This window comes from Coccinella septempunctata, chromosome 4 (genome assembly GCF_907165205.1).
Source record: "Coccinella septempunctata chromosome 4, icCocSept1.1, whole genome shotgun sequence".
NCBI classification, from domain to species: Eukaryota; Metazoa; Arthropoda; class Insecta; order Coleoptera; family Coccinellidae; genus Coccinella; species Coccinella septempunctata.
The window spans coordinates 9,749,550-9,771,665 of NC_058192.1; the positions used below are offsets into that span (position 1 = coordinate 9,749,550).

The 22,116-nt window shown below is 35.9% G+C and overlaps 3 protein-coding genes across 3 annotated transcripts in view; 1 reads left to right on the top strand and 2 right to left on the bottom strand.

Moving 5' to 3' along the window:
* Nucleotides 1-1,469: 1,469 nt before the first annotated feature.
* LOC123311267 (heat shock protein 60A-like) lies at nucleotides 1,470-4,985 on the bottom strand. Its single transcript, XM_044895131.1, has 8 exons — nucleotides 4,814-4,985; nucleotides 4,311-4,489; nucleotides 3,942-4,194; nucleotides 3,611-3,883; nucleotides 3,384-3,552; nucleotides 2,783-3,303; nucleotides 2,123-2,301; nucleotides 1,470-2,021 (listed from the first exon to the last, which is right to left on the bottom strand). Exons 2-8 carry the CDS (start codon nucleotides 4,482-4,484, stop codon nucleotides 1,866-1,868), a joined length of 1,725 nt encoding a protein of 574 aa, XP_044751066.1. The 5' UTR covers nucleotides 4,485-4,489; nucleotides 4,814-4,985; the 3' UTR covers nucleotides 1,470-1,865.
* Nucleotides 4,986-5,250: 265 nt separating this feature from the next.
* Nucleotides 5,251-6,464, bottom strand: LOC123311268 (NADH dehydrogenase (ubiquinone) complex I, assembly factor 6). The gene is made up of 4 exons (XM_044895132.1): nucleotides 6,239-6,464; nucleotides 5,956-6,187; nucleotides 5,665-5,897; nucleotides 5,251-5,606 (listed from the first exon to the last, which is right to left on the bottom strand). Exons 1-4 carry the CDS (start codon nucleotides 6,337-6,339, stop codon nucleotides 5,258-5,260), a joined length of 915 nt encoding a protein of 304 aa, XP_044751067.1. The 5' UTR covers nucleotides 6,340-6,464; the 3' UTR covers nucleotides 5,251-5,257.
* A 221-nt stretch (nucleotides 6,465-6,685) lies between these two features.
* The window catches only part of LOC123311007 (zinc finger protein chinmo-like), a 62,965-nt gene continuing 47,534 nt past the window's right edge, over nucleotides 6,686-22,116 (top strand). Inside the window, exon 1 of the mRNA XM_044894753.1 lies at nucleotides 6,686-6,958. The gene's annotated coding sequence lies outside the window, so the exon portion shown is untranslated. The remainder of the gene's footprint in view (nucleotides 6,959-22,116) is intronic.

A 22,116-nucleotide genomic window follows, 5' to 3' on the forward strand; every position in this document is an offset into this window, starting at 1 on the left:
CGCTAATGATCCCCGGATCAGATGATGCTTCGAACTTTGTACTTGTTAAGTTGTGGAAAAATATTTTCACTTTGTCTGAAGTTGTACGAGAATTTATATGCATATAGGGAAATTGGAGTTTATCAATTTTTTTATAAGAACACTTTGAGGCATCCGATATTGTTGAATAATTCCGAAGTTATTAGCCCTAGTCTATATTTCATCTAGAGGTACCCAACTGTATCTTTCTAACTTTTTGAGTGGTTGCAACTGTGTATGTTATGGAAATAAAGTTTCCGTCTTTTTAAAAGATTGCCCCACAATAAAGGTAGGTATACCTACCGTATACACCTACCTTGTTGCATAAACAGCATAACAGCTCAAAATTAAAGTGTGTAATCGAGAGAGAACTTATTTTTTCGCACTTGAATCAAATTTTCAGTATTTCTGTTCATACCATACCTATATGTGGAAACGCGTATGTTTGCGTTTTACACAAACACAAAAAATGTGTTCCTCTATTCACTTCTTAGCTTTAATACAAAGAAATTAAAACAAACTCATTTCTTGTAGGGGTGTGATCAACTTAAGTTGAGTTACGAAGTTTAACTCAACAAGATGGTGTATCCTGCCTGTTCACAGATGAGTCCAGATTTCGTCTGTATGAGTCTGATAGGCGAATGTTGGTGTGGTTATTAATATATGGGTGTGGCGAGAACAGAGTCAACGGTATAATGAATTTCGATAATGGCTAAGTGTGCGCTTGGGGAGCCAGAATTGTCAACGATCGCATGAAAATGCATGGCACTCTCAAGAGAGTAAGAGCACTACGAAGAGCTAGATAAGAGAGGTGTAACAAAAGGAATCTTTCTAAAGCCTGTAGCCTGAAGAATCTTAATTTTATTCATTTCTCATCTGTGTTGCTTTTACAGTTTGACATTTTTTTCATCAGTCACCCAAACTTCCGATTGGATTTTTCTTTCTGGCCACTACTTGCCGTACCAGCGATATACAACACTATTCTTGAGTTAATCTAAGTCGAAAGTCATGATAAATGAAAATTCTTGCGATTAAATTCCATCTAATGCTGAATACATGGGCGTAGGCAGGTAGGGGCCTCTGTGGGCAATCCCCCTCGGAATTCACGGTGCTCCCACCTCAAAGACTGAAATCGGTATTATTTTGAATCAAACATTAAATCCCACTGAGCTTCCAAATCTTCTCCATAAAATATCCTGTGATGACTGAAGGAGCTGAAAAATCAGGAACAGAGCCCAATAGCCAATATTGAAATTATATCGATGTAAAATCTTGGCATCATGCTTGGTTGTGTAATGAATTGGCAAACCAGACTTTTCAAATTTATTTTCCTCAGGATATTGACGATTCATAATGTATCTGGATGTATTTCAATTTGGAACACATCCACCACAAGATGATAAATGAGACATAAATGTAGCTTAAGATGTACCTCAAATAAAAGAAACCAATAAAAAATAACAATATATTAACAACTTCTCTACATGCAATCTTACAAACATTAAAAAAATGCAAGTTTGTTCTATTACAAAAATATTCTCAGATCACTGAAATCGTTTGGCTAGAACAAAATCCTTTATGGTAATCAAAACATACCAAACACAAAGAGTCAATGAAATTCATACATGTATATTCGTGTTAAAGTGAGGAAAATGCTGCCACGAATATTGAACTTAACATAAACTCCCATATTTTGACCAAAATGTAATAAAAACTCTCGGTCAAGTTCTCAGTCACTGGGAGTCCTCTCAACACTCACTCTCATACATACTTTATTGTACGTAAACTAATGTCTTATTCGATGAAGGAAAATGAGATGAATTTCGCAGCGGAAGGATGAAATCACTTTACATCATTCCACCCATACCGCCCATACCTCCCATTCCACCTCCCATACCGGCAGGTACTGCTGGCTCTTCCTTTGGAATTTCTGTGATGACTGCTTCTGCAGTGGTTAGGAGGGATGCTACTCCCGAGGCATCGGTGATGGCTGTCCTCACAACCTGTAATAGTCAATCAGTTTTTAACTCTCTTCCATTCTCAATCTAAATAGTCTTTGAAGAAAAGCTCTAAAGCATGGTTGACGAATTATATCAAGACGTACCTTGGTAGGATCGATGATTCCCCTCTCAAACATGTTAACAAATTCATTGTTGAGAGCATCATATCCAATATCGCCTCCTTTCTGTTCAACTTCGACCACAATTTGTGTTGCATCCATGCCAGCATTCTTCGCAATAGTCATGCAGGGTACCCTCAAGGCACGTTTAACAATGGCAACACCTGCAAAATGGCGTCACTCTTAATTGAACAAAATGACCATTGCATTGATACTTCTCAAGAAATGCATTGTCAAAATAATTTTTCTCACAATTCTGACGTAAAAGAATCATGAACACCAATATTTCATACAATTTAGCACAAAATATGAGGCTTTTCTTTCAATAAAAACAAAATGAAGAAAGAGCCCTTCATGCATTTTCTACTAATAAATTAAAATAAGCTCCAGAACTACAATACTAAATAAATAAAGAAAAAAATTCACCAAGACCATAAATGTCATGAGTTTGATTGTCTCTCAAGTAATGTCAATCGGGAAAACCAAAAAACAAATAGAAAAGCATGAAATATCTTTAGTCATTGCATAGATTTGTGTGGTCTATGATAAATCTATGATTCAGTCACAGATTTTTTGACGTTTCTGACATAATTGACATTTGAAATTATATCCATTTCTGAATAATAATCGGAAGTATATACATACCATTAGCTTGATCGCTGTTTGATGTCTTAACAGAATCCAAGCTCTTGGCACATCTCAACAGGGCGGTTCCACCACCGGGTACAATGCCCTCTTCGACGGCAGCCCTTGTTGCGTTCAACGCGTCCGTCACACGATCCTTCTTCTCGTTAACTTCAACTTCGCTGCTACCTCCAACTTTCAAAACGGCAACTCCAGAAGCGAGTCTTGCCAATCTTTCTTGAAGTTTTTCCTTCTCGTATTCAGAAGTTGTATCCTCGATCTGATCCCTGATAGCCTCAGCGCGTCTGTCAATATCGTCTTTTTTGCCTTTACCTTTGAGAAGCAAAGTATCATCTTTGGTGATCACAATTTCTCCCACTTGACCCAAGTCAGCCAATTGAATGTCTTCTAGTTTGACTACGTTAGCTTCATCTCCAAAAACGATTCCACCAGTAGCGATTGCCATATCTTGCAGAGTTGCCTTGCGGTTGTCTCCAAAACCTGGGGCTTTAACTGCAGCTACTTGTAATCCAATTCTCAACCTGGATGCCAAAAAATAAGATCAAGCTCAAAAATGTTATTTTTTAGACATAGAAATCTAGTAAAGACTGAATTTAGATACCTGTTGACTACCAAAGTAGTTAAAGCTTCACCATCAACGTCTTCGGCAATGATGACCAATGGTTTTCTTTGAGCATTTGCCAACTCTAAGGCAGGAACAATGCTTTGAACTGAAGAGATTTTCTTTTCACTCAACAGCAAAAGAGCATCTTGGTATTCAACCTTTGCACCTACAAAAAGGGAGGATTCAAACCATATCCACATATAATTAACAATGATTATACAAACCTTTAGATGTGTTGACGAAATAAGGTGAAATGTATCCACGGTCAAATTTCATACCCTCGATAACCTCCAATTCATCACTGAGAGTCTTGCCATCTTTAACTGTGATGACACCCTCTTTTCCAACCCTCTTCATAGCATCAGAAATAAGAGATCCAATCGCGCTATCACCATTGGCGGAAATTGTAGCTACTTGACATATTTCTTCAGGAGTTGTGACTGGTCTAGACAGGGATTTGAGAGTTTCTGTAATTTTCTCCACAGCCAACATAATTCCTGCGAATAATGATTCCCATATAAATCTCATTACAACCTTTTTTTAAATTTACTATACCTTTCCTAACTTCAACAGGGTTTGCACCTTTGCCGATATTATCGAAACCATCCTTAGCAATAGATCTAGCTAGAACTGTAGCTGTAGTTGTGCCATCACCAGCTTTTTCATTTGTGTTATTTGCTACATCTTGAACCAAACGGGCACCGATATTTTGAATTTTATCCTTAAGTTCTACACCCTTGGCTACAGTGACGCCATCTTTTGTAATTTTAGGTGAACCCCAAGATTGTTCAATAATTACATTTCGACCCTAAAGAAACATAAACGTGAATAAGCCCCTTGTAAAAGTTAAATGACTTATAACTTGTAGGACTCCGTATATGTGATACCTCGGCACATAGATGAATATAGATGTAATATACTAACCTTTGGACCCATAGTAATAGCTACAGCATCGGCTAACACATCTACTCCTTGCAACATGAGAGCCCTTACTTCAGCACCAAACCTTACGTCTTTAGCATACCACCTCTGCACATTATTCAATCTATTAGCTTTAACCAAAGCGGTTGTTCTCAATGCTGCTGGTAAACGATACATCTGAAAGCAATATACACTTTTATTCAACTTATTATTTAGAAATACGACAGTTCTGACAGAAACGAGTCCCGCAGTCAACTTGATTGAATGGATTACTTCTAACCTAAAAGGGAAATCTTAAAACCTGAATTAATTAATCCACAAACCTTTTCAAACGATCAATAATTGGAATCTTAATCATATAAAGTGTATCGTTCTTAAGTTGGAAGCTTCGAAATGGAAATCTAAGCAGATCAAGTTTTATGGAACATGTGCTTCGAAAGATAAGCGGTTCATCGATTTTGTGACTTCGCACAAATCGAATAAGTATTATTAAAAATATACATACCTTTATTCTTGCGGGAAATTGGACTGGGAAGAACAGTAACAGTAGGATTAGTATTCGAATATGAAATAAATTCACTTGCCGGCTTGCACAAAATTAGTCTTGCCGCTAAAGATTACTGATTGGACAGATCAAGGATAACGTAACTCGCGCTGTCCCCGGTAAAGCAAGGAAACTTCTAGAATTTTCATATGGGGGAAAGCGAGCTTGATATGAGCGAGTGTGATAAGGATCGCGATATATTCAGAGCTCGCGCGCGCACGCACTCATGATAAAGCGCGGTTTTTGAAATGTACAATCATTATAATACTGCACAAAGATTATAGAGTTAACTCTATTATCTTTAATACTGCACTGATATGCCCATAGTAGTATATTCATTAATTTATATGAGATAGGTACGAATTGATTGATCAAATATAGAAAAAGTGAATACACAAGTATAAATTTAATATTTATTTCGATATTTGTACCATATCAGTTTTGGCAACCAGAGAAGTGGTTTCCTCTTCAAAGATGGATGGAAAATGTCATAATTAACCACTTGTAATTTAGTTAGGTATCCATCAATAGTGACAGCAGGTAAAAAAACTGGGGCACAATTATCAGGTAATTTATCTGATAAATGTCTAGCTTTTTGAAGATGCTCATATGCTCTACCAGCAACCTCAGATACACAACTATTCAATTTTTGACTAGAAACTCCATTCAATATACTTTGGTCACTGACTTTGTGTTTCACTAAGAGCTCTTGTGGTATCGATATAAAATTCAGTTTTCTGGCAATAATACAACCTCTGAAATGAAAATTTTCATTATTTTATAATTTTTCAAAGTATAAAAGAATACTAGCACCTCAATAAGTTCAATATGCCTTGTGCTTTCCCCAAATGTGAAGCCACAAGCTCAGATTGTGCATCCAGCATTCCACAGCCTTCTAGAATCAAGTAATATAAATTTGAAACAGTATTCTCTGAATATTTCTCCATTTCATCCAAGGTGATGAAGAAATTACGATTAAGATAATCATAACGACACTTGATCAAGTTTTTGAAGTACCTTTTCGAAAGTTTTGATCTATTAACTGCCTAAAACAACTGGAATTGAAATGTTTTACATAACAATCCAAGTACCGGAATATGATACCTTATAAATTTCTAAGGCTACTGGATGTTGAGGTATTTTTTTCACGTCGGTATTGAAACAAGCTTCTATTGTATCATCCCAAAATTGTAATCGAGCCTGACCTGTACTAACTTGACTCGTTTGTTCAGTTACCCTAGATAGTTCAACATTGAAGCTTCGGACAGCTAAAGCTGTTGATCTAGAGGTATTTTTCAGAAGAAGCACAGCCATGAAATTTTCATAATCGAACCTCCTGAAATTAATTAATTATAGAAGAGCATTTCGAAGGATGCTTACATCTTACTTTACTAGGTCTAAGCAATAATTAGATGAAGTGTTTGTGCTGTAATTACAAAAGGATGTTCCTACTCGAGTTATGCATGAGGTCCTAAAGATTTTATTCATTTCTGTTTGTTATAGTTGAATCGTTTCAACTAGGTCTATTTATATCATTGAACTCAATAAAGATTAATTATTCAGTTCAATGCATGTTCAATGATTTATAGGGGTAGGAATTTCTGACAGAGAAATTTAAGGTTAGATCAAAGAAATTGGATAGATAGAGGTTATGTTCATAGAAAAAATAATAATCGCGAAATTATGTGGCTTCGATGTCGTAGGTTAAAAGCCCAAGGACAGAAATATGTCCTTGAATGATCTCATTAAAGCCTACCGATCATTAGAACTAAAGAAAAACCTTCAGCATTTCCCTCATTTTCCACGATCGGACATGCGTGTAATTTTCCGTATGACAGAGTTGCCATCCTTAATCTTCTCCCTTGCATGTATATGTATATAATAATGGAAAATTGACACCATCTTCCTCGAGGAAGAAATGCTCCCGTGTTACTGTGAATTTTCTCCGAAAATTTTGAACATTCCGTAAATGTTGTGATAATTGTGATATAAAATGATAGGTTAAAATTAAATCGCGCTATTTTCACGTTTTCCGTACCTGAAATTGCTGTGGAAAATCATTGGAAGTTTTCCCAGCAGTGTTAATTATTCAATTATTTGAAGTCAGGTGAGTCGAGATTCTCTTCACCTTATGAAGCTTCATTTGAAAAACAGTATTTCCAAAAGAGAAAAGATCTGTAGTTTGAAAACTCATTTCATAAATATCTTCTTTAGATAAATACGAAAACACTTGAATTATTTCCTTCCTAAGCGATTTTGATTGATTCTGTTCATGTCAAAATATTTGTTCGATTCCAATGTTTCAATTATGTTTATCTTACTGTAAAAATTTCCTGAAAAAATATGAAATGAAACTTATGGTGGATGCGCTAAGCATTGACAATTATTACAGAGAAATGTTGATTACAAACAAATCTAAAACTACCATCTACCAAGATTCAGATGACAATTCAATGAATGAAAACGAAAATGATGCATCTGTCTAAAAGAATAAGAGGGGAATTTTTAAATACTTTTTATTTGTTTTGCAAATCATTTGATAATTTTCCAACGATATTTGTCCTGCTTTATATTTTTTTTTAATATTAATTGATAAGCACTTCAGGATAACAATATTGAGGAATTTTGAGAAAGGTATTTGAATCAAAACGCTAAAAGTACAATACAATAAGGTTTATGTATGAAAATAATGACTTGATATACCTAGTAAAACGTTAAACTTTCTTCATGCCCTTCATGTATTTTGAACTGATGGATTGATGAAGAAGAAATAAACTGGAATATTTCACTTCTAGTCAGATATTTCACCTAAGTGAAGCTATTCTTCCAACTTCTCCGTCAAAATTCAAAAGGATTTCAAATATCAGAACAAATGGCTGTTTATGCCTTCTCCAAATTTGATAGGAAAGAATGAAATTATCGTCGGAAAATATTGTCCAACATTTTATCTTCGAATTCTTCGACAAAAACTGGTCTGGTGTTTTAGAGGACCAATGGAGATTTCCTTGTGTGCCCATCAGAAATGGTACACTTAAATTTTGAATAGGTCAAATTCATATTACGGTTTTCTATTATTGTTTATTTTTATAAGCTTTTATCTCACTCAAATATGTCCTAACTATAAGGAAAAATGGACTCAACTGAAATAAACAGAAAAAATCATTCAGAAATAATTGTACAAAACTACTAAACCACGTTTACGACTCATCAGTTATGTCTGAGTAAACTTCTCACTCTTGAACAATTCTTTCTGACTTGGACACTTGGACTGCAAGTTGCAACTGTGAATGCAATCTAGTTGCAAAATGGCGCATGCTCTGGTTCTTTTCTCGAACAAATTTCGACTTTTGTTCCAGAGGACTATTCAACAAGTTAAAATCCAAAAAGAATGGGTAATAAAACATATTGATTTCTGTTATCACATCATGTGTGTTGGTCCAATCGGACACATCATAACCATGGCGACGTTGATGACGAAAAAATGTTTCCCTGGATCCGAAACTCCTTGACGACATGTTGCCTCATATTTTATGAAATAGATTCTGAAGATATTGCAAGAATTCAGAGCAGTTACGTTTCTTACCCGGAAAATAAAATAGAAAGTTTTTATAGAAAGAATTTCGATTTATAACCACTAAATCTAATTTCTTTCACTCTGATTTCTGAAAAGTATATCACATCCAGGAATAGATGAATGTTCGAAATTATCAATAATAGGAAGACTCAGTCTAGATGAGGAAAGCTGAGCCATAGACTAAAGAGCTTTTGTTTGCTTGTTCAAATTCACAACTAAGGGGGTCACCCATCCAACTACTGAACAAAACAACGCTGCTTGGTTCCTCAAAAATGAAAAACGATGTGTCACTCGGCCCACATTCCATTTTCAAAAATTCGAGAGAGTACATTTAGCATAGTAGGGAGTTAAAATAGACTCCTCCAAATAAATCTGGTAAAATCGCAGGCTATTGGAAAAATTAATGGTTTGAGCAATAATGAGGGACAACCTATTTCACAAAAGATCGAATATATGTCGAATTTTCAACGTTTTCCTGTGCTGTCAAAGGCATCCTGTAGTCTAGGGCGAACTTAATACTATCCCATCCCAACATCAAATCCACTTTCCATTATAATCAAGAAAGGCTTAGGGCTTATCAGGGCTTCATATTGCCGTGGAGTAGGTACATCAACCGAGCGTACTTGGAATAATTATTCGTCCCGTTTTCCGTCGTAACCTAATGAAATGATACACTCGTTCATATTTCGTAACGTTTTCCTTTGAATTGGGAGGATAAGCACCTTCGCCCTCTTGAAATGGAATATTTATGCCGAAAATGTTACTCAACAAACGATAGTGTCCTGGTAACCGGGTCTGGAGTAATTGAATGTAGAGAAACAGAAAGTGAGAGCTCAGGGTTAAATATTTCCCGCGGCGTTGCCGCTTTGTCCTGCCTTACTCGAATTACGAACTGGGATCATTTTCTTGTATCCTGATCCGGGATACTCTACTTCATTTTTTATCCAAGGATTTTTCTGGTGGAGTCAATTCCAAAGTAGCACCTTCTGCGAAATCATGATTTTCGATAGGCAGCAGCTTTCAAAGAGAAGTATACTATCAGATTCTCTCAAAATTCGAATCTTTTACTTGATAGCTTGTACATATCAAATTTGGAAAAAAATTACATAGATTCATTCAAATTTCATCACCAACTTTCAGCTAGATTTCTATAAATCAATGTGGCTAATATACAGACTGGCCCAGAATGAAGGGATAAGTCAGAAACACCTCTGAAAAAATTTTTCATATTTCATCAGTTTTTCCCAATGTATTTATAAAACCCTCATCTCCACGTGCAAATGAAATTATGAAATCAGTTTTTTTTATTCGTCGAATATACTCCTGTTGTGTTTACTTGTGTGTGGAGCACTTTCAAATTTGTATCAAAAACTTATTTTGTACAGTAAGCCTACGGACATTCCACCAAGAAATTTTATAACAGAAAATTTAAATCATTTTTCCGAAAAAATTTATAAATTTTCAATGTTGGCATGTTGGTATCTTTTCATTGTGAAAAGGTGAATTCAAATTTATTATTCTAAAACTTTGTTCAAAGCACCCTAAAAGGACTCAAAAGGTGAAATTACTGTGTAATTGCAAGGGGTAAAAAAAGTCACCTGTAAAATTTGTTTCGCAAGACTCTTTTTTCCTTATTCTTATTATACTATTGAAAAATAAATTTTTTATAGCCTGCTTCATTTTTAACCTATGAGGTCCCTTGTAACTTCTTGCTCAAATCAAAGTAACGGTTTTAGAAAAAACAAATTACGAACAGGTACATAGCGTGAGAACCATTCATTTACTTCACACTTTAATGTCACCTGACGTTTACATATTCTCACTCAACGAATTATGTATGTAGTGATACAAGCTAAGGGCCAAAACATGAACCTTCAAAATACCAGAACCTACTTTACGACAATTTTTTTTGAACGCTTGTTATTTCTTGATGCTGTCCGTATCAGAAACAAAAATGTTTTCAATGGTTTTCTCATGTTTTGGAAAAATAAATGGGGCGCCGAAAAATTCAGTCAGTAGTGCTAAAAAGCCTTTCCTGATTTGAGGAGGGATACAAATTTTGTTTCCGTCCGATTCCGAAGGTTCATCACAGAAAAAACTTGTTTTCAAAATAAAAAGTGTTAAAGTTAGATTTTTCTTCGTTTTTCTCTTATAGTATCTACACTTTAAAAGATATTCAACTGAAATTTCGCATAAATATCATAATCGATAGTTTACACCATGTGATATGCCAATTCTGATAGCAAATATACAGGGTGATATTTTTTCTGGAACACTGTGCCTTATTGTTTTCCTCCAGAACTTTTTTTTTGGTGAGTCACTGTTAATTTGAAGAAATGTGAAAAGGAGCTTTGTTGTTACACTAAATTTAGGGGTCTCTTGTAGTTTTGTCGTATCTTCTACCGATTTCGAGAAAAAAAAACAAACGAGTCTCTCGAAATCTTTTGGAGAATCAAAATTGTCATAAAAATTCAGTTAGCAAGCTGTGTGGTGAATAAATTCAGTGTTAGTTTTGACACATCCAATAGAGTACTCTAACGATTTGTCAAAATCAGCTGACCGTTCATTACCGTGTGGCACACAAAGCTTTTTATTATCAGTGTAAAGAGGCATTTATCAGAAAGTTATAGTCTAATCACTCTAATCTAACCTAGGGAAGAACCTTTTTATCCAAAAACATGCACAAAACACAATACTCCACCAAAACAGCATGCGAATCAATGGAGGGAAAAGCTTGTGTGTCCCACGACAGCCAACGCTTAGCTGATTTTGACAAATCGTTAGAGTTCCCTATTGAACTTGGTATTTCTAACGATGAATGTGTCTTCACAACCTGTTTTGATACCAATCCAAAAATTCCAACTTCCACCCTGCATCTCGAAAAGGAAACGTTTGCCATCCCATGTTTATGGGACTTTTTGTCTTAAAATTACTCAAGGAATCTCTCCTCTTCGTTTGCACCTCCAATTCAGGAACACTCTGTATTATTTTCCTGTTTTTCAAAAAAAAAAAACGAAAACGAATGAATTCCGTCCTCCCCCAACCCGGCAACAGCGCCTGGATGCGGGCACGCAGTGCGGAGCGGCGTCAGGAGCTGCGTTGTCATGGCGGCTCGCGGGGGCGGACGGGCGGGTGCAAAGCGAGTGCAAGGTGTCTGCGCGACGACTCGACGCCACTGCCGGCCCCCCGCCGCACCCCCGTCGTGTCTACCCACGAGGCAAGGGCCAAGGCTGTTCGGACCCCCAAGCAGCGAGGCAACAGTCGGAGAAACAGGATCAGGACATGCCGGTCACGTTTGCAGGACGAGGATGTACAGGTTTGATGTGAAAAAAGGGGATGCCGAGGGAAATTCCGCCAAGGAAATCTGGGTTAACTGAGATTGGGAGGGGGGTTGATGGTGAAAAAATTGTTGGGGGTAGTTTTGGGGTCCCTCTTATATAAATGATGGGATGGGAGAATCGGATTGATGTTGCACAACAGATTGATACATGATCCTCAAGCGGGAATGGAAGTTTTATTGGATCTATATCGATCGCATCAACAACCATAAAAAAAGCTTCGAATTTCATAGGAGGTTTAATTATTAACAAAATAATCACAATATCCTACCTCTCACACTCAAAAACAATTAAAACTAAGCTAGGCATGACCATGCTAGTTAACCAGCCTGTTTTTTTCTTGTGAAAATCAAAAAGTTCTTTGAGTTGAGTTCAATTTGCAATGATAACATTCTTCTTCAACATTCTTTCATCGTTTTTTTATTTAAAGTTTTCATTCATTCGTTTAAGTTGTTTTTTTGTCATTATCTTCAACCATAGGATAGATTTAATATAGTTTTATAATATTTTTTATATAATTCTGTGAGTACCTACTCACTGTGTTGGGTTGAAATGTCTGTATAGTATTTCTCAGTGAATAAATAAATAATATAAGCAACAGTAAAGAAGAATTTTACCCACGAAATAATCATAGTTAGGCTCCATATCTAAGAAAAACGCACAATTCCTTAAAATTTAACCATTAGGTATATTATTGGAAATTAGGCGATTTTCACAAAAAACACGTGATTTTATACTTGTTCAAAATCACTCATATCAAAATCAGTTCGTATTTCTTATCATAACAGCTATGCTCCCCACTTTGCAGTGCGAATTCAAAAAAAATCATCCATGAAATGAAAACAGCCTTGTGAAGAGAAGACATTCTTTATGACTACGCCATCCAAATGGTGTAAGGACTAATTGGACTCTTACTTCGTCCGTAGATAGATGAAGCCTATCTCACGTCTAACAGCGATCACATTTCATTGGGTAAATTTGCTGTGTTTTCAACTCGCAATATTTTGGGAACTATTAATTTACAATTGAAATTGAAGCATTAGAGCTTGTGCTTAAATGTCGAAGGTGATTATAAAATCCTTTTTCATATTCATAGGTACCTACATATTCAGTCAAAATACTCAAACAAATCAAGCACGATGATAAAAATGATTTTTTTCCTGAAAGTTATGCTGGGTTTATCCACCAATCTAATTGTTGGATAGGTGAATATCGTCAGTCTTAGACTGTGGCTGTTCCAGGAGTAATTTTGTGGAAAAGGATATAATATTATATTTGAAATTCTGTGTTTGTTGGAAACTGAAAATGTTTTCATTTCCTCAGCAGAAGGTCTATCAAATGCTCGATAGAACAATAAAACTTCAGTAATCCCCATCCTTGGAGTGCGTAAACAATGGAAATCACATAACTCACACTATCCCATCCCCTAAATCAGTCCTCTCTTCTGCCACACATCCAATCCATTAGCGAATTAGAAATCAACTAGCGCCGATTCAACAGAAGGATATATATTTCCGAATATGATATAAATTATTATTCCACCCTCTCAATCTACATACATAAATTTCCACGTCATCGACTAACTCGCTTACCACTCCTACCCAACTCGAGGCATCGCGTGAAAACCGAAATTTATATGGAGGTGCAATAACAGTTTTCCACCCTGTGGGAATTGTGGAAAGAGTGCCGATATTTACATAGGTGAAATTTCATTTTCGGGGTCTTTCACCTTGCTGAATGGCTTATTGATTCATATAGGCTCAATAGGGTGAACTAATTGGATAATATTTATTTTGAACGATTTTGGTGGAATGCTGCTCTTGTTTATTCGTGATTTGACGATGACATGAATGTTTTTCGATCTCATGACTAAGGAGTGAGAAAAAAATATTCACAATGAATTATATTTTTCCATCATGAAGGCTCCTTTCGGTTCTAGATAACTGTCCTCCTTCCATTGATTTGTTTACTCTTGAATCGAATTTCAATTTGAAATTTAAGGCTGGATTCCTTCTCCCTTCTCTGTGTGTATTTGTTTATTCGAAAATGTTCTCAAGTCGATAATAAATAATATTATATTTCGCGACCGGCGCATTCGCCATTTAGCACCCGACTAAAAACCTTGTAATGAGGAGGATATAAATAATCTCATTATTATTGTTAATGATATGAAATCTCAGAGATGAAAACTTCCTTAATAATTCTATTTATATGCTTATTCCCATTTGTTTCAGTTTCATATACTCCTATAAAGCGATTGAGGATAATGTTTTTTAAGAGGTTATTATTTACCATTGTAAATAGGTATACAAATGCAAATATCCGAATCATATACAATCATTGATTTATAATCGAACATTTCTGCTTGTGAACTGAGAAAAATAATAGCTTGCTCTAAAAAATAGCGTTACTGAGACACTATTACAATTATTTGTTAAGAAGAAAACTCTTGAGATGTATTCACTCTTCATTTATTGATGAACCACTATAACTAGGTATAATAATCTTCCTGGAAGAGTGAGAGAGAAGATTATAAAGAAATACATATATATTTGAACATTCAATTCATTTTCAAATACAGAAGAGAATTTTCATCAAAGTATGCTTAAAAATTAACACTGAAAATTCCGTGAAAAGATTTTGATCGGGAGGTTTTGTGTTCGATTATGTCAGTATTTTTGGTTTTATTCATGACCTCCTTCTCTACTTTTAAACCCATTGATCCTGCAAATAAATTATCACATGCTTCCTTATTTTTTTTTTGTTCCAGATATAATTTCGAGTTTCGAGATGAAAAAAAAAGGATTTTATTTCAATGAATATATACGCATATGTCAGCTATTTTTGTGAACAAAATCGATAGAAGTTACTAAATTTATACGAGAATACATAGCTTTTGATGGGATTTTTATCTCTTTGAAATACCATTCAAGTGGTGATGGACAATAAGTTATGGTAATTTCAGTGTTCGTCCTATTCGAATTTTGTGTTTAGCAGAAAAATGAATTGCCCTTTTGAACTATTTTAGAAGCTGCATTTGGTCTTCTTTCTCAATGTGGGGAGTGCTGTACTAAGAGATTACTGTAGATACTGTATTAATAGATTACTGTACTGTATTAAGATGTGACCTTCTATAATATATCGAGACTTCGGAGATACTGGAGATCAAACAGCTGGTCCTATAGTATAGTATACCAACTCTTCTATGTATTTGAGTTATTTGAAAAATATTATAAATATTACCTGACGAAATGATTGATTGTACGAATTATGAAATTAACAATGTAATACCATTGCTGCTAGGGAAACAACAATAAAGAAGTCTGCAAATACAAATATTGGAATTCAAATAAGTTCGGTACGTTTTTTTTATGGCCAAAAATATGTATTTATGTCAGAAAAAATCAGCAGATCTTCCAAGGTATTGTCCTTTGCGTGCTAATACTTTTTTCACCTCTCGGGCAATTTTCTGATTCCATCTCAAAAAAATGCGTCTTCTCTTGAGACAAATTATACTGTGCTCTGTTCTGCTCTTTACTTATGACTGAAAGTCATAGAATTTGATAATTAACTCCAACTGCTATGTCACAAAAGAGTATATGGACATTCTATTACAATATTATAAACGACTATCAGAAAAAATATATTCCATGCCATAGAAGTTTCTTTACAGTTGTACTCTTGAACTTAATGAACTTCTGACCATAACAAAGGGTCAATTTATTCAAGTCCAGTATAATCGGACGCTAGTGAGGATGCCCCCGCATCGTTTTCCCTTTCTAGAGACCCAAATATCCCCCACGACCTCCAAGATCCCATCTGAATAGTTGGAAATCGACAAATAGGACGTCGCAGTGTGGCGACCTCGAGCACGATAAAAATACGAATTGAAATCTGCATTGGATCGAGATCGCAATAATAGAGTTATTCGGGCCAGCATCCGAGCGGGCCCTGGCCGATGATTTGGAGTGTTCGAGACGGGGCTGGGGGAGAGCGGTTGGAGAACGCACACGCACACGTCAACGTGCACATGCTGCCTCCTGTGTCCTTAGGAGCGGCTAATGCCCGCTGATGCCCCCCTTGCCGTTCCCCCTCATAATTCCAAACTTTTCAGGGCCACTTGTGAGGAGCTGGTATTTGCAAACCTGCACTACGCGAGCTCTGTTTGACGAACGCATTGAATGAGCCGAAATCTAGGGATCTCTTCCTTGGTCCTGATAGAGGAGGAAGTTGTTGGGCGAGAGAATCTCGCGGTCATAGGCGTGTGAGCAGGGGACATCGAAGGAACAATTCAGAAATTCACTCAAGTCTTGATATTCGACTGTTAAACGTGACTTATGCCATTATCGCCAGTTAATTTTGGTGGTTTCAAAAAGGCTAAACGTCAAATCATCAATATTCTGTTCAAATTGTTTTGAATTTCGAACAAAATCTTGTTTTCACTGTGCTGGATATGTCAAATTATGTGTTAACTAAACAGCATTTTTCTGCTTTATTTGAAAGAAAAATGCAGCTGATACGCATCAAATACTTGTTGAATTTTATGGTGAAAATGCTCCAACTTATAAATAATGTAGGCAATGCTTTCGACGTTAAAAGAATGGTGATTTCAGCGTTGAAGACAAGACTCTCTCAATAAATGAGGCTTTTTTTCGAGATGGCTTTCTAAAATGCCTGAGGGATGAAAATTCTAGTAACCAGCGATGGACAATACTGTTCATAAGTTTTGTTCTAAAATAAATGCATTTTTTACCATAAAAACCCACCAAACTAATTTTTGGTTGAAGATCTGATGATTACTTACTTGATAATTGTTTGATTCGTATTTTTCTATAGAATTTTCCATGCTCATAAGTGAAAATTTGATAGAAAAAAGCTTCATCTCTATCCCTCTGAAATCATGTATGGATGGCTACCAGATTCAGGCTTTCTGGTACAAAAATTAAAACAGTGTATTTTTCACAGTTTGGCTGCTTTTTACCATCAAGATTCTCAAAGGTTTCCGATGAATAAGTCTGGATTAGTCATCAAGAAGCTACTTAAATATTGAAGGCCCCTTTCGATAACTACGCCCATGTTCAGTTCTATGAAAGTGGGCCCCCTTTGACCAGGTATTTTTTATGATTTTGCCTAGATTAAGGAAAACCGGCTCACGCATAACTGGCAGGTGCGATTGGCAGTTATTAGCCATGAGATATGGAGGAGATAACGTCTCTAGGCAGTAATAAAATTCAGCGAGAACTTTTTTTTGAGCATCGATGATGAAAGCACTGCTCCTGAAAATACTTTCGTTATAGAAGATGTGACTGCTCCTTCTATTATTTGAGAAGCAATTCGACATAGGTACAAGTTGCTTGAACCTCAAGAGTAGATAGTTCATCTTATTCATCTTATTAGAAGAATTAATTTCTGAGTGCATAAGACATTGTGGGAGACAAACAATAATAATTTTTTTCCTACAGTTGGATTTTCTTAGAGTTTGATCATTTAATAACCTACCTAACCTTAAGAAATATGTATAAAAAAAAATTTCAACAAATTATACTTGGTACAGGGTTAGAACTATTTAGCACTACAGGGATATCGGAAACCGTTAGAAATACAGGGTAGCTTAAATAACAAAAAAGTTGTGTTATTCAAGGATGAGTGGGTAGGTGTAAACAGTTCCCAAATATCTCTGATATTTCCTGAGATATCCCGAAAAAACTGAAAATTAAGATTATCATTTTTTCTTCATAACTCATTTGTTTTTGGAGATAACTACACGAAATTCGGTATGTAGTCATAATTCTATATAGAGACTATACTGGTGTACTAATTTTTGTAATTTGAGCCACCTTTTATTTTTAACGGTTTTCGATTTTCCTATAGTCAGCCTCTAAATAGTTCTAACCCTGTATATTCATCAATACTGTTAGCCATCTCCCCGAGAAGTGTCTCTTGAGGATCTAAACTATGAAAAACTTTTTCGAAAATCACGAAAAAATAATTCAATATACGGTGAATGAACAAAAGACTTAATTAACGATAAGAAAGTATAGTACATTAAAAGTTATGACCGTCAATTGAAAGCTTCCAGCTTTTCCAGCAAACCCACCAATTCTACCCTTTCAATTTCGAATTACAACAAAAATCAACCCCTCCGTCCGGCATGTCCCCGCCAGATAACAAAACACCGGATCAGGGTCAATGACAACGCAGGATCCGCGTAGGCTGGGCATTGAAAATCGATAGAGGTGAAATTATAACGGGAGAAATGGAGCCTGCCATTAATTCGAAGGCACCAAAACAACCCCGGGTGACGTTTCCATTAAAACTTTGTCGAAAATCAAATTTTACGGATACAAACACGGTTTGCAGGGACTTATTAGATTCGGGGTAGGCATATTCCGAAATTTGTAGGTGAAATTGATCAAACACACTTTCTCAAAGGGGGCCCGGGAAACTTTCAATTAATTGCTCATATGGAAAGCGCGCGTGGCCTTGTGCACCTGAATCTGACGTCGCCCTGATTATATGGGAATTTGAAGTATACTGGGCTGTACACTAAAGCGTCTCGCTTTAGTTTTTCTGGAATTCTCCTAGAAAACTGAAAACTACACTCTTCTGAAGATGAGTCAGTCTGTTCCAGCTATAAAACACCTACAACTTTTTTAAAAACCTTTTAAATTGAATTGAAATTGATGAAAGGTCCAATACAGTTATTTTCAAAAAGCTAAGCCAGAGCCAGAGCGCACACAGCTTAAGAAGCCTAAGCTACTAGCTACTGCTAGTATCTTTCCATACAAAACTGTGATATACGAGGATGTATTGATATCTAATTAGCCTAGACCAGTTCCATGCATAAAAACAATTTTGCGTTACCATAGCAACGAACAATACCTCATTAGAAGTGTCAGTGTGAAGTTTGAGGTCAAAAAAGTAAACCAGAGTTACGCAATAAATTAAAAGAAAGAATATGTCCACCGAAATTTTGAAAATCGAAAAATTGGAGTATCGAGCCATCATCAAGTACCTGTATTAAGGGTTAAGAGGTAAGCAGATTTACGAAGATATGCTTAATACCTTTGGTGATTAATGTCCTTCGTATGCGACCGTGAAAATTTGGACTGCAAGCTTCAACAGAGGTAAATTTTCCATTGAAAATGTTGACCGATCGGGAAGGCCAGTTTCTGTGTCAGTCCTCGAAAATATCGATGTAGTTGATGACACGATTTTATCAGACCGTCGAATTTGGCTAAAACGGATATCTGAAGCACTGAATATTTCATACGAACACGTTCATCATATATTTCACGTCAATTTGGACATGAGAAAAATTGCTGCAAAATGGATTCCCAAATGTTTGAATGTTGACCAAAAGCGTGCAAGGGTAGAAGCATCGCGTTCGATCTATGCTCGATTTGAAAACGATGTAGACCGAATTGTTACTATGGACAGGCCCGGATCTAGGGGGGGGCAAGCGGGGCGCTTGCCCCGGGCGCCAGCCCAAGGGGGCGCCAAAATCAACCAGAGGTTAAAATTTTTTTACTTTTGATTTTCTCGGAAAAAATTAATTTCCTAGTGCCAAAATGGAAAGTGTAGAATGGAAACATGATAAACCATCAATATGCCTAAAATCTTTAAAATCAATGAGGGATCAATTAACTGCATATTATTCAGTCATCTACGAATGACCGCCACACTTGGGTGAAATAGGTTGAAAGATCTGATATAATATATAATAATATGTTCACACTGCGTCCAGCAGTAATTTCTTTGCCTGTTGACTCATCGCCTTCTCATCTGGAACTAAGGGCCAAAATTTCCGATTTTCTATAGACCATAACTTAAAAACTAATCCTTTCAGCATAATTCTATTTGCATATTCGTAATCTATGCCTTAGTAAAAACACCAATTTTGGTGGAAATCAGTAAGATTGAAATTTTTTCAAATTTTCCATAGATGTAGGTACAGAGTTTTTCACCATAATTTGAGCCCCCCTTTAACTTTGTAACTAAGAGAGGTACAAAAAAATGTTTTATACAAAAATTTCACGAAATTGAGTGTTTTAAAATGTTTTCACAAAATGAAATATATACAGAGTGGGCGATTTTTTGAAGAATATTTTTGGTCTCCGATCAAAACCGAATTCATTCTGTACACTAATTCGAGGGCGTAGAACACGAATATGCAAACAGATATTTAAAAAAAAAATCATTTTTCATGTTATGGTCGATGGAAAATCGGAAATTTTGGACCTTCGCGGAAAAATTCATAAAATCTGAACTGTTCGTGATAGATGAATGAAGTGTGGTTTTTTATATTCGCAAAGAACCAATTCATCACAAAGAAAAACAGCATATGACTAGTGCCTTTTTTCTAGCTGCTACAGCTCTTCAAAGTTGACCAATATTTCCGAAATTTTGCACTAAAAGTGATTTATTCCTCAAAATACTGATCCTCCAAAAATCTAATTGCATATTCGTGATCTACGATCTTGAATTAATATGTAAAATGATCCGGGTCGACATATGTAGCTAAAAAAATAAATTTTTGTTCGGAATAATTTCGTTCATGAAGCGCGGGTAAAAACGATAGACGAGGGCGGGTTGTAAACGACATTCTTGTAAATACAAACTTTTTTATTTTTCGAACGATTGCAACTATTATAATTCGAGGTCGTAGATTACGAATATGCAATTTTTGGGAGTATTTTGGGAAAAGAATAACTTTTAAGGGAATAATGAGAAAAAATATGTTTTGATGGAACAATGGGAAGAAAATAAGAGTGATTCTTTTCCCAAAGTACTCATCTTAGGAAAAATCTAATTGCATAATCTATACGACCTCGAACTAGTGAAAAAAATAGCTCGGGTTGAAAGCGATGACGAATATGCAATTAGATTTTTCCTACGAACCTTAGAAGGGGGGGGGGGGGGGGGGGGCGCCATCATGAATTTTTGCCCCGGTCAGAAAAAATCGTAGATCCGGGCCTGCTATGGATGAAACTTGGGTACATTTCTACGATCCAGAAACAAAGCAACAATCGATGGAATGGCGACACTCTTTTTCTCCAAGACCTAAGATGTTTCGTGTCCAAAAATCTGCTGGAAAAGTTCTTGCTTCAGTTTTTTGGGTTTGCCATAGAGTAATCATTATTGATTTTTTGGATAGGGTAGGGTAGGGTAGAACAATAACCGGAGATTACTATTCGACATTACTGACCACTCTACGGGAATAAATTAGAGAGAAAAGACGCGGAAAGCTATACAAAGGTGTTTTGATTTTGCAGGATAATGCTCCTGCACACAAATCTCATGTTGCCATGCAAAAAATTCGTGATTTGGGGTTTGAAATACTAGAGCATCCCCTTTATTCACCAGATTTGGCTCCATCCGAATATCATCTCCTTTCCTCAATTGAAAAAAAGTTTAAAAAGTTGTAAATTTTCTTTCAACGAGGAGGTAATAAAAGCTGTGAAGGTCTGGTTTGCAGAGCAAGAAGAAACATTTTTTTTTTGTGAAAGTTCTAGAGACGTTGCAGATTCGCTGTAATGAATGTATTCAATTAAGAGGAGAATATGTTGAGTAAGAAAATATTCTGACATTGAAATTTTGTTTGGTTCTATAGTAGGCTAAGAATTTTTCAATATATCCTCGTATCTAAATGAAGGTTGATGTCATCAATGTTTATTTCTCATTTTCGTTTTGGAAACATGAACTGAATCAAGGAATGAAATACGTTCACACACAGAACATCGACATTCAAAATTCATAGCCAACTTGACTAGGAATTTTTTTGAACGACGTTAATTATGAGGTGAAGCAAGATTCATCCAAAATAAGGACCTGAATGTGAAACTTTGACGTCTGAAATAGATTTCGTGATTGAAAGAATAGAGGAAATATCGATTCATTGCAACCTTCTTGATATCGGTGATATTTCTGACCTTGCATAGGCTTCGAAACCCATCCGGACAAACAATAAAATAACGATCGAATCGAGAGTTTATCTGCTGAAAGCGAATCATGATTGGACGTCAAAACTCTATATCAGTTTCGGTTAACCCATACACACTCAAGAGCGTTCGACATTGACTTTGTTGCCAGAACTCCGTATCGATATGGCCACAAATATTTTTCGTGAAAATAAAAACAATCTCAGTTATTTGTTTATCGGAGCGCCGGAAAATTACGAGTTGTTATTAGAAAATAATCTACTTATGAATCGTAAATTGAGTGCCTAATCGTTGTTATCTCAGACAATGGTCGACTGGTGGATTTTGTTTGTATAACTCGATCTCACAAGTTGAATTCAATATTTAGATTAGAGGAAGTGTGAGATGTTAATGACATTCAACTTGCATATGA